The sequence below is a fragment of the Scardinius erythrophthalmus genome, assembly GCF_964197995.2.
Source record: "Scardinius erythrophthalmus genome assembly, chromosome: 4".
NCBI lineage: Eukaryota > Metazoa > Chordata > Actinopteri > Cypriniformes > Leuciscidae > Scardinius > Scardinius erythrophthalmus.
The window spans coordinates 39,320,023-39,334,164 of record NC_138224.1 but is presented as its reverse complement, the minus strand read 5'-3'; the positions used below and the strand labels follow the sequence as shown (position 1 = coordinate 39,334,164).

The 14,142-nt window shown below is 37.8% G+C and overlaps 1 protein-coding gene across 3 annotated transcripts in view; it reads left to right on the top strand.

Moving 5' to 3' along the window:
• Positions 1-1,106: 1,106 nt before the first annotated feature.
• The window catches only part of LOC308689448 (uncharacterized protein), a 50,891-nt gene continuing 37,855 nt past the window's right edge, over positions 1,107-14,142 (top strand). Inside the window, exons 1-3 of one of the 3 annotated variants that reach the window (XM_081363157.1) lie at positions 1,107-1,188; positions 1,619-2,081; positions 9,601-11,054. In XM_081363157.1, coding sequence (XP_081219283.1) covers positions 1,688-2,081; positions 9,601-10,535 — 1,329 coding nt within the window. In that variant the 5' untranslated portion in view covers positions 1,107-1,188; positions 1,619-1,687 and the 3' untranslated portion in view covers positions 10,536-11,054. The other 2 variants (XM_081363159.1, XM_081363158.1) reach the window with 2 other exon arrangements.

The following is a 14,142-nucleotide window of genomic DNA, read 5'->3' as shown; positions in this document are numbered from 1 at the left end:
AGTAATTGTTCTCTGCACGCGCTGTGAGTTTGAGTCACTCGCACTTGTGCATTTGAAAAGCAAAACGCGCCAAACATTGGAGTATGTTTTTACTCCAATCTCATTTCATAACGAATGGAAACATTTGAAGTAACATTTGATTATCAATATATTTTTCTCTAGTGTAGAGTTACTGAAGTGTTCCTTTTTAACGAATCATAGGCCGCCTGCTATAGGCCATGTTATTTTATTATTTTATGCAGCCCTACATGTATATATATATATATATATGTATGGGGCGCCGTTTGTAAAGCGGCTCACGCTGAAAATAACAGCACAATTTTGTCACATTTAGCTTCAAACAATGTTTAAAAAACTGGTATGAATTTTTGATGGTCACTTTTTAGCACATTTACAAAAATATTTGTCAACTTAAGAGATATTTTAAATAGTTAAATATAAATATTAAATGTTACACCTAAATGTTAAATCTAAATGCTAATTCTAAATCTAAATGTTAATGTAATTTATTTTTTATATATTTTTCATATGTGAAGCTTTATATTTGATATAATGTAATTCCTGTAGAAGTTCTATTTGTTCTGTCCTTTATATCTGCTTGTTGTTATCTGATACATATTGAATGGAAAAAAAAACCTTCTTAAAAAAAAGCTAGGAAGAACAGATTTTGAGGACAGTTACACTGTATTGAGAAATAATATTTTCATAATAATTGTCATTGTTGAACCCTTGCTGTTATTATGTTTCTGATTTCTCAGTTTTGTCATTATTTTAGCAAATAATTTATTTGAAATGTTTTGAGACCGTTTGTTTTTTGGAATTTTCAAAGAGTTAGTAAAAGAGTAAAGTAAAAGTTAAAACTTTATTTAAATATCTATTTTTTATTGAGTATATATATATATATATATATATATATATATATATATATATATATATATATATATATATATATATATTGTAATACATAACCTCACTGTATTAATTTATAATGTAACATTATTGCGTGACATTTATTACATGTATTTCAACAATACATTCAGTTCTGAGTTGTGTCATCTTTTATATATATTTTTTCTACATGTGATTGTAACCTGTAGCGTGTGAACAGGACTTTTAATTTGGTATCCGAGTGTGACGTCATAAGGCGGCGCCCCTCTACCGCATTTGTTGTGATTCGGCTGAAGAAAGGTTTGTGTTTTAAGGTGTTTAACACGATAGAAACCGTTTAATCGTCTTCAAGCGACGCCTACTGATTCAGGCATTATTAAGTTTAACAATGCATTGCTTTATCTAACATTTATTAACGCCGTGTGAGTAAAGTAACAATGAAAACTCGTGAATAACAAAAGGTGCGTTTCAATTCGGTCTCAGTGAGTGAATCAATGATTCAGTGATTCGAAGCGTTATATTTCTGCCTAATATATTAATTGTCTTTATAATTTGTAGCGCTGATTTCGAGAGAGATTTTTTTGTGTAATCAGGTGATTTTAAGTACATTAAATCTGACTGACTCCCTTACTAGTTGTACTGAACTACTGAACTAGAGCAGATTGAGACGCACACAGAGATTTAGTTTGCATGTATTATTCTTACTGTTAATTATTCTCATTTTAAACAGGAAAAAAACAAACAAAACACAGAAAAATTCCTGGTGAAAAACTGAGATCCACACTACACTATTATAAAGATGGAGTTTATTAAAGAGGAGAGTGAAGACATGAAGATTGAAGAAACATTTAGTGTGAAACAAGAAGATACTGAGGAACACACAAAGATTGAGTTTATTAAAGAGGAGAGTGAACACATGCGGATTGAAGAAACATTTAGTGTGAAACAAGAAGAAACATTTAGTTTGAAACAAGAAGAAACTGAGGAACACACAAATATTGAGTTTATTAAAGAGGAGAGTGAACACATGCGGATTGAAGAAACATTTAGTGTGAAACAAGAAGAAACATTTAGTTTGAAACAAGAAGAAACTGAGGAACACACAAATATTGAGTTTATTAAAGAGGAGAGTGAAGACATGAAGACTGAAGAAACATCCAGAGTTAAACAAGAAGAAGCTGAGGAACAAACAGGTTAGTTTCTCAAACTCAGTCATCTGATCCCTGTTAAAATGTCACAGTAAAATGTGGGAGTGGTGATACTTAGTATAATTTTTTTTGCTGGATCGGGTATTGGTCAGACGAGATCTGAGATCCAAATCCTATATTGTGCCAGTGTTTCCCACTGGAGTACTTGTGGTGGCAGGGCGAAGTGGCACAGCGCTGTGTTTGTTGAGTGGGTTTAGAATAAACCAGTCAAACAAGTTTATTAACTATTTATTACAGAAAGTACTCAATATCATTGTTCATATTATGCATAAATTCATATTCATAAAATTATATTAGAAGCATGAACAATTATATTCAGCATGAAATCTTCAGATTTCCAAAACTATTTACAAAGTTGACCGTTTCTGTTTGAGCACTGCATTTTTCTCTGCTTTGGAAAAAAAAAACCTTTCTAAGAGAGCTTTCTAACGGTGCATGTGATGACAGGGTGCAGACAGCGATCGCAGAGCAGCATGTAGATTTAGAACACAACTTTTGTTGAATTTATGAGAAATCTACAGACGCAAACAGACAAAGTGTAGTAAAATAAAGACCTAAATGTGTATTTCGGACTTTTTTCACCTGGAAGAGTGAAAGAAGACATGTTATTGAAGACATATCCCAAAATCTCAAAATTGACCAGTGAAAAAAACCCGATGTTTTTGCCTGCCATGTCTCGCCTTAAAGGGATACTTCACCGCTGGAAAGATGAATGTGTATTTAAATTGGGTAATTTATGTAGTAGAAATGTGAAATTATTTTTTAACTTGGAGCCTTCTAGAATGAGAAAAGGGTTAGGGTTAATTTATTTTTGGCTCATGTGGATAAAAGACAACAACTCCCTGAATGCACTTGCTTCGCTGCCCTAGGAGGCCACATCCCAAGCCACGCCTACCGGTTAGAGAGCAGTTGTAAACAACAAAGCTAAGTTACTAGTCTCTGTGAGTCTGCCCGGGTTTTTGAGATCGCACAAAATGTCCAGGATTCGGCTTTTGCGTTCTACAGTCGCCATTCATCATGTTTACTGTGGCGAGCAGGACGAGACTAGGGCCGCGGGAGAACGGCGCGAGGCCGGTGGCGTGATTACTGATGAGCGACACCTGTGAGACACACCGGTCTTGTATCTCTCACGGAGGAGCGGGTATCTTCTTAGCAATGGTAAAACGCACATCAACCGATCACTTGTTTAGCGTTCATGTAAACACTACATTCAGATTCACCAATCGGAATGAATTCAGTTAGATTGAAACAAAAGTGCATGTAAACAATGGCGACCACAGAACGCAAAATCTGAATTCCGGACATTTTGGACGATCTCGACGGCCGAACATGTCTTTCTCCACAGAATAAGAACCCGATAGCTTAGCTTCCACTGTACACTGTTTGTACATTCTGTGAGTGAGATCCCGCCCATGCGGGACAGCCCCTACAACTGGCTGTAGTCTTTAGCCTCTGGCCAAAAAATCCTCGAATGACGCAAGAATATCACATAAAAGTCATGCAATTGTTGTAACTATTGAATGGTTCATTTAAGATATGCCTTGCTTGGGACTTTTGTGTGTAGCTGTTCATATTTCAGAAAGTGGCTTGATTGAAATCAGTGTAAAATGTATCATATTCATATGATAGGAATCATGTCTAGACTATACTCTCTGCTAGAGCTGAGACCACAGATAACGCATGATTTACGACTAGAGGGGAAGAAGATGGCACAGCTCAAAAACCCAGGGGGGCAGGGTTTCATATTTTCTTGAAGTTTCCCCGGGCGCCGCCATTGATTAGCAGACCCCCACCTGCTGTTAGCATCCCATTGACTCTCATTCATTTTGGCGTCACTTTGACAGCGAATAACTTTACATCTGAGGTGTTTAAAGACTCCATTTGTCCATTATTTATTTCTAAAGAAACATGAAAATGTATAAAAGGCTCCATTACCTTGTATCTTACGTTATGGCCCTGTAGAAGCAGTTTTTATAAAAATAGGCTAACGATTGCATCATAACACGCGACTCTCTGTCGCACAGTAGAGAAATTACCGTATGGACAGGAGGAGAAGCTTGCGGGCAATCGGGGGGATGTGGAGGCAAAATTACAAAATAATTAATCAGAATACTTAGCAAAAGTTGCTCCTGCTCCTAGCTCATGGACACCTCATACTCACACTCTCCGTCTCTGCAAGTTTCGGAAGGGAATGATTCAGATTTCTCTCGGCACAGCTACTAGAAGACAGACAGGTTGCTCACGTCACATCTAAGTCGTCAAGCTCAGTTTGAGTCTGCGCAGTACGCTCGACCATCAGGAAGTGAGTGCTTCTAATTGACTTCACTTGTCTCTGTTGAATCCAATGGGGTCGCTGTGTCCAGTTTATATACTGTCTATGCAAAAACCCTGCCTAAGAAACGACAGAAGGGCTAAGAAACGACAGAAGGCTTCTCATTCACGGTATGGATTTAAATTATACTTCATTGCAACTGCATAACCTAAATCGTCTACTCCGTCTGGAATCCTCCACGTTTGATTTGTGTACTACTCTTGGAATTGCACGTTGTACACGTTATATCCATCGGTCTGCTAAACGTAGATGGCTTTATAACTACGACTCCTGTCTCTCAATACCTGTGATCCTGTCGCCGAGATCGGAGCGTCACCATAGCAACGATGTGACTCTCCACCGCGTCAGGACTCTCATACCCCTAACTAAAGATGTGACCTACTCGTCGCATGTTCCTCACCGACACAACTGCGCACTTTTGAACACTCGTTCCCTGACTGGCAAGGGTACACTACTGAATGAAGTTACAACTGAGAGAGACCTGGATTTACTCTTTCTGACTGAAACCTGGCAAACACCTGGCGATTTTGTTGAGCTGAACCTTTTAACCCCTGCTGGATATAGTTATCTGACAAAACCTCGACTTAGTGGTAGAGGTGGTGGTCTGGCAGTTATCTTTAAGAACAATTACAAAGTGACTAAATATGACATTCTTGATGTTCCAAGTTTTGAATGTATTTCACTTCAACTTGCTGGCCCCGCTCCGCTTTTGATTCTACTGATTTATAGACCCCCTAGTAGGCATGTGCCGGTATCAAATTTTCATGCTGCGATTAATTGATTGAGCTTTTATCACGGTATACGGTATTATCACGATATTTTAATTGCTCAAGAGAAACGGATGGATTGGGAGGGGATGTAGAAAAAACAACAACTTGCATCCAGGGTCCGAAATTAACACCCGCCAAGCGCCAAATGCGGGTAGATTTTCCGTTTGGCGAGTATATCTCAAAAGGCTATCCGCCACACTGGCGGGTGAATGTTCATACCAAATAAAATTGTCAGCGCGCACGTGCTCTTCTGCCTCCGAGCAGGGAGAGAAAGAGAGCGAGAGAGAGCGCGAGTGAGTGAGCGAGCCCCGGCCGCGCGCGCGCGCACACTCACTCACTATTCAGAGCGGACAAGCGTCAAGCTTTCCTGTACTTTTTGACAGAGCTTCTTTGCAGCTCAAGTCGGCGACCGTGTGTACGTACAGTTAACACTCTATCTGTTGACGGCGCTGAGGAAAAAGGATATGTGAAGCTCCCGCCACTGGAAGAAGCGGTCGCCCCAAATAAGCCGTGCAGAGCGTCTTCAGCACTCGCGGATCGTGCATACTCCGCCGCTGGCCAGGCAGCTTCTGCTTTACATATTGGCCGTTCTTTTCTCGATAAAATTAGTTTTCTCATAGCGTTTGCAACGCAATACTCGTTCCCTTATCTCTCAGGGAACCGAGGTTACGTAAGTAACTTAACCGAGGACGTTCTGCCTTCCCTTCATGAGTCAGGAAACAACTGACAAAAAAAAAAAAAAAAAAAATTTACCCCAATGATAGTAATATTTCATATATTTTGATCAATATATATAGTTTTTTTTTAATTATACATTTCAAATTTTGCTCTGGACAATTTTTTACGTTTGTATTCAACATAATTTGCCTACCTTATAATCTCAATTAAAAGTAGGCTACTTGAATGAATGTATGTGTGACCAAAAAAAAAGGCTGTTTATTCTTTGGCCGGTAAGAAATATGCTTGGCTGGTGGATTTTTTCATCTACCAGTCCCCGTGGCAGGTGAGCCAAAAAGTTAATTTCGGACCCTGCTTGCATCACAATAGGTGTAATTGTGATTGTCAAAACATTTGGTAACTAAGGATTTTACACAATTTTCACGATTTCAATTCAATTCTTGGGATTTGATTTCAATCTTGATTCAATATTGACTTCAATATTGGATAAATATTAGGTAGGCTACAGTAGATAAGCCTACATGTTAATTTTTCTCAAGAAAAATTAGGCTATATCTCACATAATGTTGTAAACATACAGAGAGCCCTGTCAGCTGGTATTATTAAAGGTTAAAAATTAACAAATTAAATTAAATATAATTTGGTTTTCATTATCACACAATTATGACACAAGTAAAAATATAATACAAATGTAATATAGTGCACGTATTTAGCAAAATACTCCTCTCTATAGCTATTTTTTTTTTCATTAAATGGCTTTCCTGAGGTAAATGTAACGTTCTGTGACATAATTGTTCATCTGCAGTTTTATTGACCTCTTTCCGTGGCTGAAAAACACTGATTGATCGATATTATTTATGAGGCATAAATACCTTTCGGTAAGTTGTACTGTATCTTTAAATAGAAAGTAACAGATGATCGGTTTGCTTGAACTGAGGCGCTACAGCGATCGGTCACGTCACATTTACAAGTGCCAAAACGGTATTTATTGTCTGAATTTCATAATAAAATGGACAGAACCTGATAGCTGAGAATTTTTTTCATATCAAAAGTAACCTGCTCTGTCTAGTCTATCGGGTGTCAGTGTCCTCTTTGCTCTGTGATTTTTCTCTGCCTGAGAAATTGTGTGGCGCGAGAGTGTGTGAAATGTGTAAATTTCGTGAGTCTCACGCTGAATGCGCAGAGTTGGCAGCCCTGCTTTTAGAAGGGGGATAAATCCTTTATTTTACTGTCTATGGATAAATCGTCTGCAGCGTTCCTCCTTCCGCCATGCTTCTTCTCCTTGTGAGGATTGTTTACATTAGACTAGAGTGCGCACGTGTTTCGCGCAGCATACACAGTGTTTGTTTAAGCGGTTGATGGAAAATAAGCTTATGCGGCACTTCAGTGGTTGACCTCGTATCTATGTGATAGACAACAATTTGTTAAGATAGGTAAGAATCGCTCACGCTCTGTGTCTGTTTCTCACGGTGTGCCCCAAGGCTCTGTACTTGGCCCGCTTCTATTTCTAATCTACTTGCTACCGTTAGGCCAGATCATCAGACAGCATGGCCTCAATTTTCATAGCTATGCTGATGACATTCAAATTTACTTCACAATCAATCCCAACTCATCATTTCCACCCTCGTCAGTTATTTCCTGCCTCCACGAACTTAAAACATGGATGTCCTCTAACTTTCTACAGCTTAATGCTGGTAAAACCGAAATCCTGTTGATTAACCCTACACTGTAAAAATTTGCTGTAGTTTTGCAGCTGTTTGCCAGTAACTTACTGTAGATTTAAATTTATGTTATTTACTGGCAACAGTTTGTTTAAAGTTAAATCAACATTAAACATTAACAAGTCTTTGTCTTTAAAGAATAAAATGATAAAATAACAATCTAATGCAAAGCATTCTGGGAACCAGAAATCTTCATCAACCTTTTTCTGTTTTTTTCCTTCAGATTTTGGTTCCCAGAATGCTTTGCGTGAGGATGTTATTTTAGTTTTATTCTGTAAAGATAAAGACTTGTTAATGTTTAATGTTCATTTAATTTTGAACAAATTGTTGCCAGTAAATAACATCAATTTAAATCTACAGTAAGTTACTGGCAAGTAGCTGCCAGTAATACTGTAATTTCTACAGATTTTTCTAACAGTGTACACACAGAGCTCACCCAGACATGACATTTTTATCGATATAGATGGTATTGAGATTAGGCCTTCAAAAACTGTTCGGAATCTGGGAGTTTTGTTCGACCCCACGCTCTGCTTTCATTCACACATTAGTCAGACTGTCAAATCATGCTTCTTTCACCTGCGGAATATTGTTCGTATTCGCCCCTCTCTTACCTTTATAGATGCAGAAACTGTCATTCACGCTTTCATCACTTCCAGATTTGACTTCTGTAATTCATTATACAGCGGACTACCCACCAAAGCAATACACCGCCTTCAATTGGTACAAAACTCTGCTGCACGAGCCCTCACATATAACAAAAAATCGGCCCATATCACTCCTATTCTTCACCAACTGCACTGGCTTCCTGTCATAAACCGCATCCAATTCAAACTGTTGGTCCTAGTGTATAAAGCCTTACATGGCCCGGCACCCAAATACCTTGTTGATTTGGTACAGCCATATGTTCCAACTCGGGTCCTTAGGTCCAGCACTGAAAATCTACTCGTGGTACCCCGGGTCAGATTCTCTACGGTGGGCGGTAGGGCTTTTAGTGTTGTTGGCCCAAAGCTTTGGAATAAGCTACCCCCGAATCTTCGTGCGGCCAACAACATCTGGTCTTTCAAAAAACAACTTAAAACTCATATCTTCAAGCTTGCCCAATAAATAAGTATCCTCGCCACTGTTTTCTCTGTTCTTCACTTTCTTAGCCCTATCTGCTACTTACTTTGTCGTAATTGTATGCTTTGATAAATAGTACAATATGTTTTTCTTTGATTCATGTCAATTGTTGTCTGTTATAAGCAGATGGCCTTTGTATCTTTTTGTTTGCTGTTTGTTTGTTATTTGTATTGCATTGTGAAGCGACCTTGGGTTCTTGAAAGGCGCTATAGAAAATAAACATATTATTATTATTAAGTTACCTTGCTAATAAAGTGTTTCCAATTCCACTAAATTTACCTGTTTGACCCTTACACATTATTTTACCTTTATGTTGCCACTTTCCTTTGTCCCTCCTTTTCATATGGATAGAAAATGTCTGTCTAGCATTGCAGGTGTTACCAAGGAGTGTCAATGCTCTCTTAGTGGCAATAAAAATTACTGAGAGTAAACCCTCACACGTGCGCCCACACCATTCTCTTAAAATGCACGTAAATGCAGATTTTCCAGTGAACTCCATTCTCGTTTCTGCTGTTCCACCAAGTCATCAACCACATGTGCATTATAACGTATTTAGACTGTTAAACAGATTGTAAACTAAAGAAGATGGACGGTAGTGGCGTGTGCTCAGGCTCTTGCATTCTCAGTTCTGTCATGATAAAAGTCTGCCACCCCGTCAAAAATAAAAATACCACAGAACAACCAGAGAGGCAGGACTTTTGTGAAGCCATATATAATTTCTGAGTTCATATTGGTGGTGCAAATGCATCCTGGAAACCTTTCAAGAACTGAGTTTGGCACCTTTGGTGTATAGGATCTAACATACATGTTATTAGTTTGAGTCTAAATGTTTGTGCTTTGTGGCATTAAACTGGGATTAACTTTTCTGTCTTTTTTCGCCTTAGACCTGATGCCGTTGAGAAAGGAGAGTCAAGATCTGAATGAAATTAAAGAGAAAGATCAGTACAAGACACATCATGATTTCATGACTGAAGAAAAATCTTTGAATTGCTCACAGGCTGAAACAACTTCCTCACCAAAAACAGTTCAAAATACACCAAAGACAGGGACTATAGGTAATTTCACCTGCCACCTGTGTGGACTAAGTTTCGAAAAGCAAGGACAACTTGAAGTTCACATGAAAGTTCACAATGGAAGGAAGCTTTACCCCTGCCAAGAGTGTGGAAAGATTTTTAAGCAAAAAGGAAACCTTAAAACACACATGAGAATTCACACTGGAGAGGGCCCTTACATCTGCCAAGTGTGTGGAAAGACTTTCAGGCAAAAAGAAAACCTTAAAAACCACATGAGAGTTCACACTGGAGAAAAGCCTTTCACCTGCTCTCAGTGTGGAAAGACTTTCAGGCAAAAAGGAAACCTTAAAACCCACATGAGAATTCACACTAGAAGGAGGAAGCTTTACCCCTGCCAAGAGTGTGGAGTAATTTTCAATCAACAAGGACACCTTAAAAAACACATGAGAATTCACAGTGGAGAGAAGCCTTTCACTTGCTCTCAGTGTGGAAAGACTTTCAAGCACAAAGGAAACCTTGAAATACACATGAGAGTTCACACTGAAGAGGGCCCTTACATCTGCCAACTGTGTGGAGTGAGTTTCAGGCAAAAACTAAACCTAACTTACCATTTGATGGGTCATAAGGAAGAGGAGCCTTACACCTGCCAACAGTGTGGAACAAGTTTCACCAAGAAAGGAAACCTTACGAAACACATGATCACTCACAAGGAAAAGAATCCTTTGACATGCCAACAGTGTGGAAATACTTTTAATCAACTTGGGAACCTTAAAGTCCACATGAAAATTCATGCTGGGGAGAAGTAAAAGAAAGTAAAGTTAACGTTTGTAAGTATCCCAGACCGACACTTTATGTACTGATACGCTCATGAGATCGCGTTACACACTTAATTTGTAACAGTAAGATTTATAAATTATATGAAACATGTTTATGTGTGATGAATAGTTTAGGCTTTAGATTAGGGGATGCAGCTCTGTATAATGATTTATTCACGCATTTACTGCAGTGTAAGTGCTGACTGGTGAGGGTACAGACAGCTGTTTTCTCTGATACACATGGACTCTTTAATTGCTGTGAACCTGTTGTGAACTTCAGTGGAATGTAAAACTGGTTCACATTATCACTCATTAACACAAGTCTGCGCTGAAGAGTGAAAGGACTTAACACAACCCACTGCAATCCCCTGACTGTAAATGTTTATTTGCTTAAACTAATAAATGACTCTTCTTTAAAACATTGCTTTAACACTTGCATGTTTGTGCTTTTGAACACAGACCTGCTTACAACTTCACGATGCATCAATAAACTATATACTGATGATTTACCATTGGTTTGATCATTGTTTTTTCATTATTAACCATTGATTGAGATAATGGTGCTAAAACAAGTTTGACATAAATATCAAGTGATTAATAATATATAAATTAGGCCTAGTAACTTAACCATCTACTAATGATCAGGGCCCGTATTCATAAAGATTCTAAGAATCCTCTCAGAAAACTCTTAATTTAGCTTAAAAACTTTTACGTAGGAGTCTTAGCTTAAGAGCGATTCGGGACCGATCTGAGAGCAACTCTGAGTAAGGAAAAGACAAAAACTTTTATCTTAGTAAGAAGGCGGGGTTGACCCCGTTGCTATGTATGACACAATCTTTTGAAGACTGTGATTGGTTGGTTGTCCAAGAAGGGGAAAAAAGTGATTTTAAGTATAGGGTCTATTCTAAGCCTTCACTTTGAAATTACATGCGTAATTTTTCCTATTTGACCGTTCTCACACACACACATTATATATATAAATCCTTATTTTATTAACCATGCTGTTGATTTCCTATAAGGTATTTGCTTGGCTTAGAATGATAAAAATTGTTCCACTCTTTCTAATTACACTGATTGTTGGCATGTCTATTTAAATGGTGGTTTGAATGTTGGTTTTAATGTATCAAACATGGAATTTTCCCAGTTGCCAAATATCGTAATGTAGTGATTACTTTCATTTCGGGCGCTATGGCATTTCTGCGCTGTGTTGGAGATATTAGCGTGTCTCTAAAAAGATCTGTCACAAACATGATCCCTGCATGATCTAATTTAAAGCGTCTTATTAACTCACTGTCATCCATTGTCTGCAACACATTTCTTCTCCTTCTTCGTCTTTCTGCCATTTTCTCCTCTGCTAAAGAAACTCTTAAGCCTCTTAAAAGTCCTCGTCCGTGCTCCTAACAATTTTGACCTTAAGACCTCTTTTAAGGGTTAAGATGCTTTCTGAATTACTTTTTTCTTTACTAGGATTTTTTCTTTAAATTTAAGAGTAAACGCCCACATTTCTAAGAATTTTCTTAGAATTTTGTCACTAGGAGCTACTCTTTGCATTAAGATTCTTTATGAATACGGGCCCTGATTTTATATAATTTATGATTTACTTTTTTAACAGATAATTTAAAACATAGCCTATTTGTAAATCATTAGCATATCACTTAGTAATCATTATTGAATGTACAGTCATGTTTTGACCGCCTACCGGGCCGATGGAGGACGCTGCGGAGTCGTCATTAAATCAGTATTCTGTTATTTCATAACCACTTGCTTAGCCAGCACTATAACTTATTGCATTGCAGTGGTGTGGAAAAATGACTGCTTTAAGGCCCTTTCCCATCGGACGCATAACGAAAAAGCGAATAGTTTGCATCAAAACTATTCACATCTATCTGCGACACGAATTCGTTCAGCATTCCAAAACTTTTGCGCCGACAGCTGAGAAAACATGGACACTTGAATTGGAGCGCGTTTCGTGGCTCTTACTATAAGTGTTGCTCCGGCCACTATAGCGTCGCACCTGCCACAAGATCTCTCACTGTTTACATCTACTAGACACTCTTGATTCACGAGATCGATCGAGAGCTACTTGTGATCGATATTCTGATGTAGAAATTACGATTGTGTCAACCAAGTAGGCTAATGTCCTATCTCCCATCTTTCGCATTAGATGTTTGTGTGAAAAACTGTCAAAATAACAATTGTAAGTCCAAAATATTGCCGTGTCCTCTCTTTTATTTTAATATTTTAGATTAATCATTAAAATGCTGTCAATTTCACAATCTAAATTCAGTATATGAGTCCATTTGTGTTGGATTTGCCGTACAGTTGTTTATTTTTTAACGGCCACTGGTAGAGTCACCGATTGGTAAAACCCCATGCACTAATTTATATTTTTTTAATTATTAAAATTTAAATTTGTTCTTTGCGTGAATGTGCAGACTCATGCAAATTCAAAGACCTCATCCTTAAATATTGATATTCTGCAATTCTGTAAATAAAATGAAATAAAATAGCCTATAAAACAAACAAATCGATGTAGTGAAGAAGACTCTTCATCTGCTTTTCGCTTCAGCATGTCAATCGGAGTATCAGCCAGTAAAACAGTGGGAGATCTTGAGGCTGAGGCTGGCGCGACGCAACAAGCGCGCTCAATTATGGACAAAAAGAGCGAATAAAATGTAATAAGATGGCAAATAAGAGCAGTGTTTTAATGTCTGTTTGCACATGTACATCAATCGGAGTGTCTGGTAGATGTAAACAGTGAGAGATCTTGTGGCAGGTGCGATGCTATAGTGGCCGGAGCAACGCTTCTAGTAAGAGCCACGAAACGAGCTCCAATTCAAGCAAAAAGAGCTAATAACATATAGCCTAAGATAATATGACAAAAAGGTAAATAAGAGCAGGATTGCACTGTCTGTTTGCTCTCGTGAATCAATCGGAGTGTAGTAGATGTAAACAGTGAGAGATCTTGTGGCAGGTGCGATGCTATTGTAGCGTTTACGACTCTGGGTAAATATGAATTAGCTCAAGAATATGGGGAATCTTGGGAATATTAATATTTATGACTCATGGTCATAATTCATAAGTCGCATGTACATTTATTTTATCAATTATCGAGATTACCTTGTTCTATAACTATCTGACCAACATTTGATTCGTCCAGCGAAACAAATGTAAAATCATTACAGCCAAAAAGAGGTATTCACAAACTTCTAGAGAGTTTCATGTCCTGGCCACGGACACCCAACTTTCTGAGTTAATAAATTAAAACTACTGAATGTAGTCTAATATCGAGCTTGTAGCTTAGATCTTTTAAAGTTTCATTGACTTATAAGGTGGATTCTTCAAACACAGAGGCAGTGAAAAGTATTTATGAATTTTAATAAATGCAAAACTATGATTATAGGAGCTACGAATATAAACGTACGTAAAAATGCAAACAATAAACAAACAACATATAACCAAACAATAACATAAGTGATCAGAATGAAATGAAAGAAAGAAAGAAAGAAAAGAGAAGAGGAAAAGCTAGTAATTGTTACATACAGAAACCTAAAAGCCGGACCCCAGAAAAGCCGCTTTTATCAGATAAATATACTTG